The 20,711-nt window shown below is 44.2% G+C and overlaps 1 protein-coding gene across 1 annotated transcript in view; it reads right to left on the reverse strand.

Moving 5' to 3' along the window:
* The window catches only part of LOC149864634 (collagen alpha-6(VI) chain-like), a 96,292-nt gene extending 75,919 nt beyond the window's left edge, over positions 1 to 20,373 (reverse strand). Inside the window, exons 1-3 of the mRNA XM_090049797.1 lie at positions 20,294 to 20,373; positions 4,814 to 4,899; positions 1,540 to 2,127 (exon numbers count right to left, since the gene is read on the reverse strand). Of these exons, the coding sequence (XP_089905923.1) occupies positions 1,540 to 2,127; positions 4,814 to 4,899; positions 20,294 to 20,373 (754 nt within the window). The remainder of the gene's footprint in view (positions 1 to 1,539; positions 2,128 to 4,813; positions 4,900 to 20,293) is intronic.
* Positions 20,374 to 20,711: the final 338 nt, after the last annotated feature.

Consider the following 20,711-nt stretch of genomic DNA (forward strand, 5'->3'; position numbering starts at 1 on the left):
GCAGCTGGAGGCAAAAATTGTGGTATGTATAAAACTGTGGTTTTCATCTCCCAGCCACCAGAAGCAAGCAGCAGGGCCCATCTGCCAATCAGTGGCAAGAGAGAGCGGATACATGGGGGGGAATTCCAAGATTAAAGGAGCCACTGCAACACAAGCTATGCCCACAATTTAAACCAGGCCCTACTTATGAGAACTTTTTTCCATTTAATGGCATTATTCCCCTAAGATGCTTACCTAAGCACTTCAGTCTCCAATATGTTCATCTTCACAACAGTCCAGTTAGTTAGGGAAGCAGCCATCATGCCCTCTGAACATGTGAAGAACTGAGGCACTGAGGCCTCTGGCAGACAGTTTAAACATTAGTTTAAACCTGGAAATCAGACCATAGGAATTGTAGCCTGGATCCCGACAATCACACATCCTGCTATGCCAAATATTCAAGATTTTTAGCATCTGGGATAAAATTTCTCAGATTTCACTGTGCACCAGTGCCACACCCAATCCCAAATGTGGAGCTGAACAGTGCATCTTCAAAGGTCCCAATGCATGGGAAGCTCAGAATCTCAATCCCAGACTCCCATGCACTGACACTTTTAAAGCCCCACCATATGGTTGCATGGCTCTTCTTTCATATGGCTGACTTGGAGCAACAATTGTAAGTCCATTTTAAGAGTTAGTTAACCAGTTTAATACTCTTGTGGAAAAGGAATGCATCTCTGCAATATCACCGTCAAATTAGTATAGGGGACAGTGATGTTTTGTGGTCCATAGTTTGATCAAGGTTGCCACAGTCACATTCTGCAGAACTCCTAATAAAGCTGCATGGCAAGGCTTTAATATGCTACACATTCAAGTTAAAGCATAATACAAACCAGCCACAAAGTCATCCTACATTGAATGTGCAACATCTCTGTGGCTGGTTTGCCATTTTATTACATGATAATTTGGTTGAGTGTGTGGCATGTTACAATTAACATGTAAATTGTGCCGTACATACAACACTTGCCAGGAACCTGAGACACTAAATATCTTCTTCAAGGTCATACAGGAAGTCTGTGGCAGAGCCAAAGGGCAGTGCCTAACCATCTGGAAAAGTACAAGATTTTCCTCAAAAATCTTTATTTGACCAAAGAGAAAAAGTTTTCAGTGAGACCATTTACTGACAAGAACATGTTGCTAGAAAATTTTCAGCCAGCTCCAGTTTGATGAAATTTCCTATATTTTACAGTGGTTTTGAATTTGATTACACTTATAGTATTCTAAAATACAACTTATAGAAAGCACTTAAGGCTGAAATTGACTTTAAAACATACAGTTAATGCGTGTCTACTATAATGGAAATAATACAAGCTAAAGAAATGCTTTTTGGAATGGGCACCTAAATGAACATTAACTCATCTGGTTTCAGAAAAGTAACATACAGTAAAATTGGTGCAAGTCTGATTAAAATAAAATCAGGATATATTTTTCACCTTTTACTTGCATAAGTACATCAGAAAAATTTCTGAAATGCTACCACTGGAAAGATAATTTACTTACCTTGAATCTCGCTTTCAATTGCAAAGCACATTGTTTGCAAAAGGCTAGTGGAGAGATCTTGAAGTCCATCAAAACTATCAGCATGAAACAGAAACTTCTTGAAAGGCTTGCTGGAAATTTTCTTAAGCTCAGTAGGATCCTGGCCATTTATTCCAATCACATACAAAGAGATGCCTCTGACTTTCAGCTCCTTGGCTTGTGTTCTGACCTCATCATTAGATTCCCCAACAGAAACCAGTATGACCACCTGAGGAACATTTTCCTCAGCTCTGCTACCAGCAGCTCTAGTGAAATATTCTGTCCTAATGAAATCCAGAGCTGTTCCTGTGTACGTTCCTCCACTTCTATTAGGCAAATTCTTTATCTGTTCTAAAATATCACTTTTCAAAGAATATTGATTCAGCAAGAACACTTTGTATGGCTCATGGCTGTACTGTGCCAATCCAACTCTGACCTGATCGTTACCAACATCAAGGCTTGAAACCAAAGTGTAGAGGAAGTCCTTCATCTTCTGAAAGTTTTCCTGGCCAATTCTTGATGAAGTTTCCACTAAAAATACAATATCCGCCAAGGTGGCTTTTTTGCAAGCTACACAAGAAAAGTGATAAAAGGTTAGAATAGTTAAGTTGCTTTTCAGTGATTTCATAGCTATTTTCATACGCAAGGAAAATTTGACTTTCCTTCCTACAAACAATTTAAATGGTTATCAAGCTGATTAGTTTTGATGCAACCATGCCAGAACACTCTTCTGGATGTTTTTATACTATAAACAGAAACTTATAGGAATATGCTGTGGGAAGAGAGTGCATGTTAAAAGCTAGACAACAAAAGGAATAAGGAAGACAGTTGAAAATCTTGGTCTGGCCACATTTTATAGTTGTCAATACTTCATCCATGAATACAAATGTATTGGGTCCAAAGGTTTTTATGAAACCCAAATGGTTGCATAACCCTCCTACCAGTTGTTGAAGATGTTCTTTCCATATACAAGACCATCACACAGGGCTAAAGACCAAAAACAAAAAGCAAAGTGTTGGGAGTGCTGTAACATACCTAAGGGTAGATTAATTTGAGAGTCTTGCATTTATAAAAAAAAAACCAAAAAACAGTACAGGTTTCCCTCACTTGATGCTGTATATGCATTCCTGCAAAAGGCACATAACTTGAATTTGCATAAAGGGAACCCACTTTACAATGTAACAAATAGGGATACTTTCCAAGACTTTGACCATACTGACACCCAGACCCACTTCTACTACTTTTACAAGACAATTTTGGTACTCACCAACAGTAGACAGTAAACACAAGCACAGGGCGGTGGTGAATGTTACCATAACGGGGATGGCAACGACAAAAATACATATCATAGACAACGAGCGAGAAGCACAGATCCACACAGGGAACTATATTTTAGTGTGCATCACTCCCACAATGCACCACACAAAGCAGCTAACTGTGGGCTTCCAACACACCCGTCACATAAGAGTGAATTTACCTCGCATATAATGAATTTTTGGTATAAAAAGGGTCGTTGCATAAGAGCAAACATGCACATACCGAACCTGCATACAGCGAGGGAAACCTGTACTTGATTTGCACAGCATTGCTTTTTAATAGAACAACAAGTAAAGCTGGCAATGTTTTATTCCCCAAATATTTTGTCAACTGCTGCAATTGCAAATTTGTACAAAGCAAAATTGTTCCTTGGTTTTTGAAAGCAATGAACATCACCATAAATAAACCAAAAGCTATTGGACCATCATTTTTGGTAAAACATATATATTATATTACTGTATTTACTCAAATACAAGGTGACCCTGAATTTATAATGACCCCCTACTAATTAGCTTCTATATCTGGAAAATGCATAAATTTTTTTATAATTTTCCAGGTATAGAATTCAATTATAAGAGGGCTGTCAAATCCTACTCTGGCTCTGAGCTGCACATGACAGTAAGGGGAGAAAAGGGGAGGAGCAGGGCAGAAGCTGCAGAGGTTCAAGCAGAGTGGGAACAGGAAACTGCTGTTGGTCTGACGCAGTTAGCTGTCTACACCTGCCCACCCCCTCCACTTTATACAGAAAGCCCTGTTAAATTTGAAACACAAGAGACAAAAAAAACAGTCATTGAAATTACCATGGGTATCTACACAGAAATGATCATTTTAACTTATTGTGAACTGCTATAAGTTTCCACACAAGTACTCCATAAACACACTTTGGAGCAGTATTTTTATACCTACTTATGCATAGTACAAACTGTGCATGATATTAGCCCAGAACCAAAAGGCTTGTGATAGGTCATATAGTTCAGTGGGCTGGGCTCTAACAGAGTCAACAGCATTTCAAGCCATAGGGACCCCACAGCCCAGCACTGATCAGTATGTGTGCTCCCCAACAAAGGATGCAGGTGCCAGTTCCCCACTCAAGACTGGAGCCGGGTGTTCTTGTCACAAGTCCTAGGACCCTCCAAAAATATATATGCAGATGAGGTGCATGGCCACTTGGTCTGGCTCCACCCCAGTGGGTGGGGCTACATCAGTCCCATGCAATGGCCTGAGAGAGTGGGCAACAGAGCTCTCATTTACATATGTATCTGCCAAACATCACTAGATGTCTAAGGCTGGTGAAGAAACAGGAAAGAAAAGCACTGCTTAGCTGTGGGAATGAAGTGGAAGTCAACATATATTTGATGTAGTGGTTCATTATGAGTTGAAAAAGAATCAATGCTGAGGGGGACTGAGTGCAATGTGCCTTATATCTTATTCAAATGGGTTGTACTAACCTAGCCGTGTGGTGGGTTTCCATCAGTATGTTTGCCCAAGATAGGCCAGGTGTTGTATGCGCATGTTCAGTGTGGGCTGCATTCAATTATCTTCACAGATGGTTTCCATGACTGTACAGTATTGTTTCTGGCAGTGGTTTGTATTTAATGTGTTTTCCTGTAAACAAATGTAATATGAGGGGCTTTTCTCTCATGCTGATGGGGAAAAGGCCTCATCTTACATTTGGGTAAATAGGGTATGTTATATATATATATATATAAGTGAAATATAAAAAAAATAAAGTGTGTGTGTGTGTGTATAAACATACTGTATCTCACATACACACACACACACACACGTCTGTAGTACTCCAAAAAATTAAATGGCACCAGCTCTTTCACAGATACTGAGTTAATAAGCAGCGCAGAGCCAAATCCTATTTTCCAGGAAGGGCAGAGGAAGGTTTATTATTGACCTCAGTGGAAACAGGAACAGATGTATAATGTATTACCAGTTGTCTGTGCATCAGTGGAACAGAAGGCAGCTGCAAAGAGAAGAATAAGAAGTAGTTTGCAGTTATCCATTCTGAGAGCTTCCCTAGGGAAAAAAAAAAAACCCATAAGAAACACAGAATATATCAAGATGCCTCAAGGAATTTTTAATCATGAAAAAGACAGCTTACAACTTCTTAATGAATTTAAGGACATAAGCTCTGCAGTCTATTTTCCCCATGCCTTGCTCTTTAAAAAGCTCCTACCCACCAAACAAACAACTACTTTCAAATGCAGATTGATCAATATTTGATTCAATAATAATAAACTAATTGGAACAAGAATGGGCAAATTCAAACATTTCTGTGTTGAAGAAAATTCAGGTACAAATCAGTGCTGGCTCAGAGTATCCCCATTCTTCTTTCTTTGTCATGTTTAAATTCTGATTGCTACAAACAGTTATTTAACTTCAGATTTTCCTCCTTCACTTTAGACTCTAAAATCTCCTTTGTAATCAATGCATTTAGCTGCCTTATTTGGTTAATTGTACTTGGTGGCTTGTGGTTTAAATGGATATTATAAAACAGGGTCAAGTTTAGAAGCGGGATATGCCAGTGGAGCGAACAACTGCTAATGGCACAGACTTTTCCCTTGATGTATATGCATAAATGCTGTAAGTGAAATATTTTGCAATGCAGTACTAGCAAATAACCCATCTCTCACAAAGAAATTACAGCCACATATTGAGCAAAGACACTGAAAATAAGTAGTTTGGAACAGGAAAAAAAAATAGTTTTTTAAAAACCTTTAGAGTTTATGCAGTGTAGTAAATGAATAGTTAAAGAAACAAAAAAGAAATATTGAGCCACTATCCAGAAGGCTAATCTTGCAAAAGTAGATCGTTCTGAAATATTTCTTATGTTGATTTTTCTGTGAAGTCTCTGAAGAACAGCATCTTCCTCTGTCCTTGCTGACTGGTTCCAGCTGCCTGTTCTCTAATTCTACCCTTAAGGTCTGTCCTGGACCAAAACTGAGCAGTACAGCACAGATGGAATATGGAAGAAAGTATACCTGGTAAACACAAAATAAGAAGCCTGGGTTTTTCTTTAGAGTAATATGAGCAGAGGGGAGTTAGAGTGGCAGGTTTCATCAAGAAAAGAAGGTGAAATAAGGTGCAGAGGCTCTTAATTCTATGGCCTGTATTATACAAAACTATATGATACAGTGGTCTCATCTGGCCTCCACATTCTCATAAGTCTTTGACCTTTGTAGCATGATTGTCTGCTCCATCCAAGCCTGCCAAAGCTCTTCCTCCCACCAGACTTATGGGGCTGGGAGGATTCAGCATATCATGGAAGAGGGTGTCTATAGTAAAAGGTGAAGAACCTGGAATCTCCCATGCTTTGATCCCCTCCTGGCTTTGCAACTAGTTTAAATCCAATTTCTCATGGCTGCTAATGTGCTTATATAGGCTTCCCAATAGCAGATGCCTCAAAATGAAATGAGATTTAGGAGGAAGGAGACCAACCATCCCTGCAAAATGCAAAAGAACAGGCAAAGATGGGAGACGAGTTTCCCACTAATACCTAAGCTCCTCAGGGTGGGTGCCATGGTCCCAGCTTCTCCACTCCACCATGCCCTTCCACCTCAAACAGAGTAGCAAGGAAGAAATTCCCCTAAGAACAGCATGAAAGTTTCTGAACTCTCTCTCTCTCTCTCTCCCCAGGGGTTTTCTGTAGAAGGACAGAATATGGCTCAAGCCTTTTCTGCAATCCTTGGTAAGAGGTAGCAGCATTTTATTGGGGTGTAGGTTGTAGCCGTGTTCACTATTCATCCCCCTTCTCTCTTCCCCCCACCCCTGCCTGTCCCTCACCCATTGACTCCTCCATCTACATTTCACTGACTACCTGTCTTGTATGCAGACCAGCCCAGGCTCTGGCTTCTTTACTTTTCATTCCATCCAGGAAGAACACACACCAACTGCTGACATTCCTTAGCCTGATGAAGGGTTTTTGAACCCGAAAGCTTGCTTAATAATTGTTTTCCCGACTATTTAAGTTGGTCTAATAAAAGATATCAGATTCACCCAAAGAACCTTGTTTGCAGCGTTTTGTTGTTATTTTCACATTGCGGTTTAACCGAATTTTTTTAAAAGATAAACCTTCCACTACAAACATATATTTGTCAAGACAAATCATAAAATGTCAGTATATCTACCACATGCATTAGACAAAAACTGAAGTACAAAACCCTAAAGAAAAAAAAATTCATTGATACTATAATACAATAGCAAATATATATATATAGTCTGCCAGCATCCTGGAGATATAATTTTCCTCTGCATTAATGTATGGCTGCGCCACTGAACATGTACAAGTGCACACTAGCTAGACTAGAAACCTGGGCAGACAGTCTGAGCTGAGCTGAATGCTCAAGCAATTAATCAGAGTACTGTGCCTTCTTTTCTGACAGATGCATCTCTTTACTGCTTATTAAAAATTGTATCATCATACCATAAACTCCAATATTCTTAACTTTTTGTCTACCTTAGGACCACCAAATTACCTTCAATTTCTTGCCACATCCCAACATCCTTTCTGGGTACAAAGAATTCCAGGATTAAGGTCACAGCAAGAAAGTGTAGGTGGCTTGTAGTTGAGAAGTGGTTTGTAGGTGAACGGCAAATGGATACAGAAGGACAGGAGCATAAGATAGTAAGGAAAGCCAAGTGCCATGGTCTTGTTGTTAGTAAGAAATATATGCAGTTAAGAGTTAAACAATTAGCTAACCAAGGAGATCTGGTTTGGGTCAAAGAAAGAAAGTGCACATGAGAGCACACATGAAAACAGAATCAATTCTACACTTTTGTCATGCAATTCAGAGTTTACTGCATGCTACACTTTGGTCAACCACTTGGTGAAAGAGAATTCTGCCCATAGTCTCCACACATGAGGTTGCAAGTCTGGGTACTAGTAAACCTATTCTGCTTCTTGTCCTGCTTAATATCTCATTCATAAGAAACCTTTACCATCTGCAAGCAAGCATTGGTCTCAGTGAGAAGGACAACCTAAAAGAAATAGCCATTTTCTTGAGTATTATAGGACCTAAAGCTATTAACGTTTTAAATAGCTTGCAACTGAAGTAGGATGAGAAGGCAAGCCATACACCTGTCGTAAGTAAATTTTAGGAATTATCCCAAATAAAGTGAAACTTTGGAGTTACACAGGCTTTACACGAGTATCCAAAAGATGGAAAACCCTTTGATGAATTTGAGTGACCTCAGGTTAATGAGTCAGACATGTAATTATGGCATTGTGGTGGGGGGAGGGAAGGTGTAGGCCCATGGGGAAAATTTTCTCTCTGGCATCTGGGGGAGGTCAGAGGGCTAAAGATAACCTGGTCATGGTGGGGGAGGGAAAAGCAGGGGTAGAAAAAGCGAGGCCCTGAGACTGGGGCAAGCAGCGGGGCTTTCCTCTGAATATGTACCCACATTTGGGTTAGATCAGGTGTGGATTCGCCATGGTTCACATCCTAGGTGAACTAAAGTTAGATCAGGCTTCTTAGGGCCATGTTGCATGGAACACTTTGCATGTGTGAAATGCTCTTAAAATGCCAGTGCCCATGTATTCAAACATGACTGTTCGCATATAGTATCATAGCAAAGCTTTGAGTGAACAGAACCTCCAGATCCTGTTATACAATATGAGTTAACATGGGACTTTTTCATGGAGATAATACAATCAACAGATGATTGTGGGTCCCAACCACAGAACTGCATGCAAGACTGGAACCAGCTCTGGTAGGACCTGAGGTAAGACCAAAAATCAGCTGATTGTTGACCCCAGCTACGGGACTCCATTGAAGTCTCAGATTGGCTCCTGGGCTGGGACCAAAAATCTCCTGTTCGTCATTCCCAGCTCCACAACAAGACTGGTGTGATATATGTGGCCTGAATCTTGATTGTAGCAAGTATGACAGTGGGACTACTCAAAACACATTCTAATTTTTAACTTATTATAATAATGCTTACTATGATCTCAGATAAAGCACATGCTAAGTGTCCCAAGTGGCAAGGCTTTTACTGTCAGTAAAGAGCTTCCATTATACAGAGTACCTTATGATAAGGTATCAATAAAACCTGTTTAACATGGAATTATGTCTTTGAAGATCAAGACTAAAAATGTTTGACTAGGAGCTGGGGCATGAACTATGAGATTATCCGTAACAGGCCAGCAAGCAAGCAAAACTTTCAGTCAAAGGACTTACAAATTGTAACCAAAAAAAGTGTTCAAAAAGATTTTCATTGCACATGATGCTTAAATTGCACAGCAGTTCTGTATAAAGCAAAACAGAAAAGAATGTCCATCTGGAGAATTGAGACCAGCAGAGTAGAAAGTATGGCATGACTCACAGATAAAGGCAGGAAACGATATATAAAGTTTTCACCATAATTGAACATATTGCTGTCAGTATGAAGTGTTCATTTGGTAGGCCAGCTGGTGAAGAGACAATTTTTAGCATATAACAGTCAGAACTGCAATGATGGTGATGAATACAGTCTAGTTGACAAGTCAACACTATTTATAGTACACTTATTCAGCTACATTTCTTTAGAAAGATAAACAGTTTACTCCGATTATCCATCTACAGCAGCTACCAAGGTTTGACGTCGGTGGAATGAATGTGCAAAGCAGCCAGGTTTTTATATTGCCACAAAGCCTTCACCATGTGTTACATCCTTTGTAACCGACTCCAAGTCAATTGACTTTTATTTCTGTTCTGAGAAACCCCACAATAATTTTCCAGAGTCATAGGAATATTGAAGCCAGAACCAGGTACTGGCAAGGGTCTTGTGTACAGGCCAGACCCTTGGAGACATTTGGTCCGTCTTATTCTGCTTGCTGGCCTATTGGGCATCTGGGGGTTCCCCAGATAGAGAAGAATTGCTGTATGGTACACAGCTTGCGTAAGAGATGTGTTGGCCTGGAAAGGATAGGACCAAAGAAACTTATATTCTACCACCTCATGATACCCAGAATGGTCTCAAAGATACTGCTAGATTGGTAGTAATGTGTGTTGCTCTACAAGCTGGTCTGTGTCATGCAGGGGACTGAATCAGCTCTTCGTTGACAATAGAATGGGAAAATAAAATGGTACGTTAAAGCAGACTTTTCTCCAACCTTATATACCACACCAAGAGCAACTCTATCAGACCTATGGATGTGACCTCCTTATCTCTTAAAGGTTCTATATCTCTGATATGATACTGCAAGAAATACATGTAAAGCTGTGAAAAACTCAAATTTTCCTTTCATATACCTCTGACAGTTTAACCCAGAAGAATAACATATTCAAGAATATTGCCCGTAGTTATTAACATCAGACAAGGAAACAGATGTAAAGTTACACAGAGGCTGTCAAACAGCAGCCATGAGCTGGCCTCTGTCTTGCAGCATTTGGAAGATTTCCCAAACTCCGTGGCATCCACCAGCATGCTTCTCACAAGGAACTAAGCGGAATCTGAGCAGAATCCGGTAACAGATAATGATAATATGAAAATCGTTCCCCTAAGGATTCAAACTGTTGCCTCATAGGACTGGCACTGCAGAGCACAAGAACCTTGGGCAGCTATTTACTATAAAACTTTAATCCAATGCATATTGGCTTTTTCATATTTCTAAAACAAAACATGACTCATGACCTTAATTCCCAGATACAGACGAAGAGCTAGCAAGGTTTTAATAGAGAACTATTGAGAAAAGTTGTTTTGTTTTTTAAAGTCACACACAAATCTAGTTTTATTTCAGCTCCATACCAATTCTGCCAAGAGCCTCAGAGGCACTTTGATACATTCCTGATTCCAAAAGCACCTAGCACCTTAGACTGTGATAACCTGCTATACATTCAGGTTTCACTGAACCTCTGTAGGGCATTCCTTAAGGAAAGATCTGATCTTCCAGTCTGTATGTTCTCACCATTGTGTTGCATTACAGCTGGCTTGGTTTTAACCTCTATTAGTTTTTTATTATGACAAAATAAGCCATGTGTGGTTTCAAGCACTACTTTATATTATTTAAATTGTGATTACCAAGTGGCTGTTGGAAAGACGACTCCATGATTGCCAGGGAGAAGATGAACTGAAAAAGACCTATTTCCTCTTTAAATTACGGGAATAATTTGATTATTTATATAAAGAAAGCATCCAAAAATCTATCACCTCTTTCCAGATGCAGAGTGAGACACTCCTGTCTCCAGAAAGAACTCAAAAATGAAAATGAATACTAAGGGTAGGAGCATCCGGGAATGTCTCCTTGCTAAAAGGGAGGCATACACCCAATGGAGGGATGGGGTCATCACCAAGAAGGACTATGTTACAGTCGCCCGAGGATGTAGGGGGGCAGTCAGGAAGGCCAAGGCAGAGATGGAGATAGGACTAGCTTCCCGGATTAAGGACAATAAGAAGTCCTTCTTCAAATACATAGGGGGTAAAAAGAGGGTCCCGGGTAATGTGGAGCCCCTGCAGGACACGATGGGCAACTTAGTCGTCACGCCTGACGACAAAGCTAACATATTTAACGATTTCTTTGCCTCCGTCTTCCTAAGTAGGGACCAGTTCAGCCACCTCCCTGCTGGGCCCCCCTCGGGCCCCGGGAGAGACACGCCTGGGCCAGGGGTTAGCGAGGAGTTAGTTAGGGTACTTCTGGAGAGGCTGGACGTGTTCAAGTCTGCTGGTCCGGACGATCTTCACCCTAGGGTTCTACAGGTACTGGCTGAGGTCATTGCGGGACCCCTGGCGCGGCTCTATGAGCACTCGTGGTGCTCTGGTGAGGTGCCGGAGGACTGGAAGAGGGCCAATGTGGTCCCTATCTTCAAAAAGGGAAAAAAAGAGGACCCGGGAAATTACAGGCCAGTTAGTCTTACCTCAATCCCGGGTAAGCTCTTTGAAAAAATTATCCTGGCACACATCCAGGAGGGCCTTGCGGGGGAATGCATGCTCAGGGGCAACCAACATGGGTTCATCAGTGGCAGGTCTTGTCAGACCAACCTGGTGGCCTTTTACGATCAGGTCACCATATCATTAGACGCAGGGGTTGCTGTGGATGTAGTCTTTCTGGACTTCCGGAAGGCTTTCGACACTGTCTCTCACCCTGTCCTCATCAAAAAGCTGGGAGACTGTGGTGTCGATGCCCACACAGTCAAATGGGTCACCAACTGGTTGGAGGGCCGCACCCAGAGGATGGTAGTGGATGGGTTCTTCTCGACCTGGAAGGACGTGGGCAGTGGGGTTCCGCAGGGCTCGGTCCTTGGGCCCGCACTGTTCAACATCTTCATCAGTGACTTGGATGAGGGGGTAGAAAGCACCCTGTTCAAGTTTGCTGATGACACTAAGATGTGGGGGGATGTGGGTGCACTAGAAGGGTGCAATAGGCTACAAGCTGACCTTGACAGGTTGCAACGGTGGGCGGATGAGAATAGGATGGGGTTTAACACTGATAAGTGCAAGGTGTTGCACATGGGGAGGAAGAACCGGCACCACACTTACAGGTTGGCCAACTCCCCTCTTGCCAGCACGGAGACGGAAAAGGATCTTGGAGTCGTCATTGACTCCACGATGAACATGGGCCGGCAGTGTGGGGAGGCAGTCAAGAAGGCCAACCGTACCCTGTCATGCATCCACAGATGCATCTCGAGCAGGTCCAGGGAGGTGATCCTCCCCCTCTATGCGGCACTGGTCAGGCCGCAACTGGAGTACTGCGTCCAGTTCTGGGCGCCACACTTCAAGAGGGATGTGGACGATATGGAAAGAGTTCAGAGGAGGGCCACTCGTATGATCGGGGTCAGCAGGGCAGGCCTTATGAGGAGAGGCTACGGGACCTGAACCTGTTTAGCCTCCACAAGAGAAGGTTAAGGGGGGACCTTGTGGCCTGCTACAAACTGGTCAGGGGGGATCAGCAGGTATTGGGGGAGTCCCTGTTCCCCCGTGCGCTGCCAGGAGTGACCAGGAATAACGGTCACAAGCTGGCGGAGGGTAAGTTTAGATTAGATATTAGGAGGCGCTACTTCACAGTCAGGGCGGCTAGGGCCTGGAACCGGCTTCCAGGGGAAGTGGTGCAGGCTCCTAGCCTGGGGATTTTTAAAAGGAAGTTAGATGAGCACCTTGCCGGGGTCATCTGACCCCGGTGCTCTTTCCTGCCAAGGCAGGGGGTCGGACTAGATGATCTACCTAGGTCCCTTCCGACTCTAGCTACTATGAAACTATGAAGGGAAGCTATGGATGTATTTTAATGGGGAATGCATTATTATAAACAAAACCAAAAAATAAAAGAAAATAAGCTTGAAATGTGGGACAGAGCTTCAGGCATTATATTGTGGGGATGCACCAACAGCCTAGAGAGGGTCAGCCTTAAAGGAAAATTCCAGTATTTTCAAAAAACTGAAACAATTTTATCTGTATACTTAAACCTAAATGTTTTCATGGTATCCATTACAAGATTTATTTAGGGTTACTGCCCCCCTCGTTTCTGTGACAGTGCTCTTGCATGGTAGCTCCTCTGATGGAGGAAGAACAGCAAGCATCCTGAATCATTTGTTCCTACACAAAAGTCTTTGGCAAGTCAAGGAATATGCTAACCTGCTGAGCAAGTCAATAATGAGCCGTCAGCATTTTAAAAGAGCATTAGCAATATTTCCCATTATGGTCTGGGGAAAAAAAATCAAAATTCACACTAGTACCAAGTGTGTGTACTTCTGAGATTTGTATTATGAGGAATTTAATAATCTGTTGGGAGGGGGTGCCTTCTGTGAAGAACACTGTCTCAGAACAGTTGCCAAAGTAACAGATATGATTAATTTTCATTGTGCTAAAAATGTTTATACTTTCACCCTGAAAATGAACAAACAAGTGCTTGGAGGTTTGCATGCATCTATCTTGATCTGTCTTTTTACTCTAATCTCTGTTCATTGCATTGAATGCTTGTTTCATTCCACTATTTGTCTGCAATAAACAGAGATTAAATTCTAACACAGAAAGCAATACATCTGGAACATGCACCGCATATTTATAAATGCGCAGACATTTTGCATGCTACCATACAAAAACAAAGGTTATTTCATGGTCCCAAAAGCTGTTCTTGGAGAGGGATATAACACACTGGGACATCTGGTCTGTTACCAGATTTGCCCCTCCCTTTGGGGTACACATTTATTAGATTTACATTTCTGGGGTCACTGTAATTCTATCAATGTGCTGCTTGTGTCACTTGTGTTTCTATATAGAGTTATACCTCTCCCTTCTGAAAGTCCTCACCCCCAGCAGAGCTACCTTGCAGGCTTGAGTTTCAATGGGGCTGGGTTCCTCCAGCTACCAAATCAATCGAACTCATACAAGTTAACAGAGCACATCCGAGTCAGGCCAGGTCACTCTACATTTCTAGACATGCACCCCAACCTCAGCAGAGGAATACAGTACGTCTGACCCAGCTAGGTCAGTCAGCATGTACAGTGTTGCTACAGAACAGGTGAGGAAGTAGAAAAGAAGGAAGAGTACATGAGGATCAGAGAGAGTATAGCAACCAGCTTGACTATAAAAATTATTTTATTCCCAGGTATATGAAATTTATGATGATACTAGTAATAATAGCCATACAAGGAAACACAGTTACAATATTACACAGTTTCAATGAGGTATTTGGGGAACTCTAGCTCAAGGTTGATTAGCAAAAGTCAGGTTTAGAAAGCTGTGCCTAAAGGGAGCAAGAGCGAGAGATTAAGCCAATTCTAAGGTTTAGAAAGTCAGCTTGCTGAAGTTTGATTAGCAAGAGTCAGGTTTAGAAAGCTGTGCCTGGAGTAAGAAAGAGAGAAGGAGAGAGAGGGATTGAACCAAGACAGAGGTTTAGAAAGTGGGCTTAAACAAAAGGGGATAGAGAAAGCTGGTGTCTCACCACTCCAAGTTCCCAGGTGTTTGTTGAGAGGCAGAGCCCCCAGCATAGGCATTGAAGCTATTCCAGGCAGAAAACGAGTGGAACTGTTGCAGCCTTTGGATGCAAACACCAGGACAAGCTTGCGTAGGGGGTTTTGTAGGGAAATAACAATGGCACACTAGCTTTGTTTATGGGTAAATGATGGCTCATATGCTGGATAATAGGAACTGATCACTCCTGGCTATGGGTGGCATTACTCTGAGGGAGCTCACAGTGCAGACAGACAGATTCAGTGTGTTGGGTACCAGTAAAGGAGCCATTGCTAGAATTGGTCTGATAAACACTGAGCGGGGTGTGTGCAGATATTGGCCGATTAGCATTTGGAGCAGGGATCCCCCATCATGCAGTGCTCCCCTGCTTCTCTGGTCCCAGAGTTCAGTGTGGTCCCTGCCTTGGGATCTCCGTTCTCCATTCTGAATGCTAAATGATGGGAAAGGTGCCTCCCTTTCCCATCTCTGATTTAAATGTGTCTTAATCCTGTCACCCTTATAGGAAAGGGTCTAGGTGCATCTCTCACTGCATCTTCATTGTCTTTTGCAAGTCTTTCTTCTGATCAGTTCTGGTTCAAAAGTTGGGGTGGGTGGGGAGGAAAGAGTCCTTTGTGAGTCAGACAGGCTGGGTACTGTGCCAGGGTTCCCCAGGAACACACAGCTGACAGGTAACAGCTCACTTGAAGGGAAAAATCATGTCAGAGAGAAGGGGTATCCTGAGAATTTTTCCTTTTCAGATTAAATAGCATTTAGTGCCAAGTCATTCTCAAAGGTAAAAGATTGCTCTTCTTTAGTAGCAGCCAGCATCCCAATGGGATGCTGGAAGTCAGGAAATAATCCCAACAGAATAGCTGAATTCTAAAATGGGATTCATGTCAGCCCCACCCAGCAGATCACTGGGGACAGAGCTGTCTGACAACCTTCTTCGATTCTCCCAAACAAAGAGAAAGCAAGAGGGGAAAAGTTCCTGGAGGAAAAATTGGCTTGCCTCAATACTGGAACATATTTAAAACACTGTGAAGAGCATATTATTTAAGTTCCTTCTGCTAAGCTTCAAATCATGGCAAACCAAACTGTTCCAAGGTGCAGTTCCAAGGCATAACTGGGAGTGGGGGAAGCAAGGCAAGTGGAACAGAGCTGCCCGACAGCCTGCTTGGATTTTCTCCAACAAGGAAAAAGTAAGGGCAAAAGAGTTCCTGGAGGACGTATTGTCTTGGCTCAGTACCAGAACAAATTTAAAACACTGTGGGTGCATCTATATAAGAGGTTTACTGTTGAGCAGACCAATTAGCTCTGCAGTAAACATCTCCCAATCTACACATGCAGGGCTATTAGGCTGAAGTAAACTAATTAACTCTGAAGTGGGGTAGTACTTGTAAATACAAGCCCCAACCAGCCCCTCCACAGCCTGTTGAGCCAGATCAGAGCTGGTAGGCTGACTCCCAGGGCTCCCTACCAGCCAGGGCTGCTCCGACCCAGCCCCACACGCTTTGGTCCCAGGTAGAAGCAGCACCTGGAAGCAATGAACTCTGGCAAGATAAGCACTGGAGTTTATATCCTGTGAAGTGCATATTATCTATCTAAAGGAAAGAAACAATCCAGCTTCTTCTGTTATTGCTAAGCTTCAAATTACAGCAGACCAAAGTGTTCCAAGGTGCAACTCCAAAGCGTAACTGGGGGCAGGGGGAAGCAAGGTAAATGTAATGGTACCCCTCTGGGGAGTCTTTGCCATGGAAAGTGCAATCACATGCCCAGTAGTGTATCTGAGAAGGAAGGGGAGAGAATAGATCAGCCCCTAGGGAGCTTGTACCAAGGCTGCTACAGTCAGTGTGGTCAGTCTGTCTCAGCTGCAGCAGCCCACATCCACAGTGCTACAGCAAGAGCTGAGGTCTGTGAACAAGTGGAGCAAGTAAGACTCCCCTCCCCTCCTTCCCTCTCCCCTGTACCCAGTGTCTGGCATAATCCTGCTCCCACCTCTGCCACAGGCACGGAAAGAGCTTGCTATGCCAACGCCAAGGTAAGAAGTCCCACGTATTGTCAGAAACCCAGCTCTTCAAGTGCACAATTATTTGTGCAACAGTTAAGAACTAGTGCATTGGATAAAAAATGTATAAAAAGCACTAGGATGATTTATGCTAGGGCAGGAGTGGTGTATAGCTTGAGTGACAATGCTGAGATGCATCATATCTTTGACAGGCAGGAGCCTTGCTGGGCACTCTGGGGAAAACAGCTCCTTGTTCTGTGCATTTAATACAGGCTGCTAGTGTTCTTCTCACTGCAATGGTCCTGGCTGGTGGGATCAGGACTATTCCCACCTTTACATTACAAAGCCAGTGTAGCTCCAACATAAACACTGCACACATCCCTGCCTTCTACAGAACCCGCAAACTGTCCCAAAAGGTTGACTTAGGGCAGTGATTCTCAATCTTTTTAAACCCAAGGCACCTCTCACTAGACTCCAGGCACCCCTTGGAAAATGTCAGCTCTTCATGTTTGCTTGATTTTTGACCACAGAAAAATTAGAGCAATTCTTCAGAAAAATAGAGCAATTCTTCTGTTGCAAAGTACTGAGAAAAACCTCAGCAAGTCAGAAAGGTTTTTAAACACTATGGATTCCTGTTTGAAATTTGTGAGTTTATCTTGTGAATCATATTTCTATACCTAACAATACTAACATTCATGGCACCCTTGAAAGGATCTGGAAGCACCCCAGGGTGTCACAGCACCCTGGTTGAGAACCACTGACTTAAGGTATGTTCACAGTGAGGGCATCTGTATGAGACCACTTACTGCAGTTGCCTAATTAGCTGTTCAGTAAAACATAACTGTCTACACTTACAGAGCTATTAAACTGTAGCCAAACCCCCAGGTTTTTCTTTTATATAGACTTAAAAATGTATTCCCTCCCCTTCCCCAACCATTTCTGACTTTCTCTCTGCCCTGTCTACCCCTTATAAGTGATTACAAGTAGTACTAGGTAAGCTAAGCTACATTCTTGTATACTATTATTATAACAAGCCTCTTTTATGTTGTAAATAGTTCCTATTATATGTGTATTGATTTTTACTGTTTTATATTGAATTTATATAATTTAGGCCTATGTCTGTAAAGTAATGTCAAGTTTCCATTTTGTCTGTCAAGCCTCCATCTCGTGTTCTCTCCCCGGGTGTAACCTATGTTGTAACTGTGACTCATGTCTAACCAGTCTCACGTAAACTGGTTCCGGAATGAATGAGGGTGCTTGAGGTACAATGGTAGGAGGCCTCTACTGAATGATCAACTCAATGACCGGATCATTGACTTGCATTGACTCACCCAAGAACCATGGACCTCACCTGAGGAACAGAACAGAAACCCAACATTTGGAAGACAAAGACCCTACAGAAGCCAGCAACCCCACCATTGTGTCCTACTAGACAATGAGGACACCTGGATCTGCACATAGGTATCTAAGCAGAACTGTCCTTGCCTGGACATGTCACTCCCATAGGAGACGCAGGTAGCCCTCCCCTAAAAAAGGGGTGGTAGTGTGCGATCTCTTTGGGACACCCCCTCCATCTGGACCAGCACTGCGTCACACCCACCTCTCTACCCAGAGGCCCTGCCGGCAACCCCCTCTGGACAACACCTTGCTGGAGCACACCCTGACTGGCCATCGAGGATCAGCTCACGGCCCAGGATAGGTAAATATCACCCACTTTTTTCCCCACCAAGCAAAGGCCTCTGACCTTCGTTTGGTCTCTCTCTCTGTGTCATCTCACTGTCTCTCACCCTGTCCTCATCAAAAAGCTGGGAGACTGTGGTGTCGATGCCCACACGGTCAAATGGGTCGCCAACTGGTTGGAGGGCCGCACCCAGAGGGTGGTAGTGGATGGGTTCTTCTCGACCTGGAAGGACGTGGGCAGTGGGGTTCCGCAGGGCTCGGTCCTCGGGCCCGCACTGTTCAACATCTTCATCAGTGACTTGGATGAGGGGGTAGAAAGCACCCTGTTCAAGTTTGCTGATGACACTAAGATGTGGGGGGATGTGGGTGCACTAGAAGGGTGCAATAGGCTACAAGCTGACCTTGACAGGTTGCAACGGTGGGCGGATGAGAATAGGATGGGGTTTAACACTGATAAGTGCAAGGTGTTGCACATGGGGAGGAAGAACCGGCACCACACTTACAGGTTGGCCAACTCCCCTCTTGCCAGCACGGAGACGGAAAAGGATCTTGGAGTCGTCATTGACTCCACGATGAACATGGGCCGGCAGTGTGGGGAGGCAGTCAAGAAGGCCAACCGTACCCTGTCATGCATCCACAGATGCATCTCGAGCAGGTCCAGGGAGGTGATCCTCCCCCTCTATGCGGCACTGGTCAGGCTGCAGCTGGAGTACTGCGTCCAGTTCTGGGCGCCACACTTTAAGAGGGACGTGGACGATATGGAAAGAGTTCAGAGGAGGGCCACTCGTATGATCAAGGGTTAGCAGGGCAGGCCTTATGAGGAGAGGCTACGGGACCTGAACCTGTTTAGCCTCCACAAGAGAAGGTTAAGGGGGGACCTTGTGGCCTGCTACAAACTGGTCAGGGGGGATCAGCAGGTATTGGGGGAGTCCCTGTTCCCCCGTGCGCTGCCAGGAGTGACCAGGAATAACGGTCACAAGCTGGCGGAGGGTAAGTTTAGATTAGATATTAGGAGGCGCTACTTCACAGTCAGGGCGGCTAGGGCCTGGAACCGGCTTCCAGGGGAAGTGGTGCAGGCTCCTAGCCTGGGGATTTTTAAAAGGAAGTTAGATGAGCACCTTGCCGGGGTCATCTGACCCCGGTGCTCTTTCCTGCCAAGGCAGGGGGTCGGACTAGATGATCTACCTAGGTCCCTTCCGACTCTAGCTACTATGAAACTATCTTGGCTTCCTCTCTGCCACTTACAAAACCCTGGCTCTGCTCTCCTCTAAACCCCATCTTTCTCTCCTCTGCCTCCTCAGTACCTCCCAGACCTCCCTCCATTCCCCAGCTTTCCCATCTCTGGCCTGACCTTCCACTTTCTGTCCCAACCTTCTCTGTGACTCTGCTCTGTTCCTGGCTTTGTGTCTGCCCCAACACCTCCATTGCTTCTCCCTCCTAACTCCCGGCTCCCCCTTGGCATTCCCTGCAGCCTCCTGGCCCTGTCTCCCGCTCCTGATGCATGTGGTGCCCACAGAGAGCAGCCTCCCAGCCCCATCTCCCACTTTTTCCTGGTGGGGCCGCCTCTCCCCAGCACCCGCACCTCCCTCCTAGTATCTGCAGCTCCTCCCAGCCACATCTCCCACTCCTGCCAGTTTTCCCAGCCCCAGCCACCTCTCCCCAGCATCTGCAGCTCCCCCTAGGCACTCCCTGCAGCCTCCCTGCCCAGTCTCCCACTCCTGCCACTTTTCCCAGCCCCAGACTTCCCTGGCCATTCCTGGCTTCCCCAGCTCCACCCACAGCCTCTCTGCAACCTCCCAACCCCTGGCTGGTTCCCCAATCTGGCCCCCAACACCTGCAACCTCCCTGACCTGGATTCCAGGTTACCTTGCTCCACTGGCTTCACTGCCAGGTTCTCCTGTCTCAGCTCTGCTGCTTTTCCTTGCTGCAGCCCCAGCTTTCTCCATCGCCTCTGCCTGGAGCCTCAATTAACCTCAAGCCCCAGTGAAGCAGAGTAACCCCAACCCCAAGTGACCCAAAGTAACCCCAAAGGCACCTCAGCATCAAGTAACTCCAAGCACCAAGTTACCCCAGATGCCCCCAGTGCTCTCACACAGCCACAGAAGCGTGTGCAAGTGTGCATCACGCCATCCTGTCTAACAGTGTAACCAGAATCCCAAGTATTGATCTGGTGCATGTCAAGTCAACAAAACCAAAGTAAACTAATTAACTCTGCTGTAGGATAATACTGACCAATACAAGTAGTGTCCTACCGCAGTTACTTACTCTGCTGCAAATCAGGTGT

The sequence above is a fragment of the Crocodylus siamensis genome, chromosome 5, assembly GCF_052110815.1.
Source record: "Crocodylus siamensis isolate JL-2025a chromosome 5, ASM5211081v1, whole genome shotgun sequence".
NCBI lineage: Eukaryota > Metazoa > Chordata > Crocodylia > Crocodylidae > Crocodylus > Crocodylus siamensis.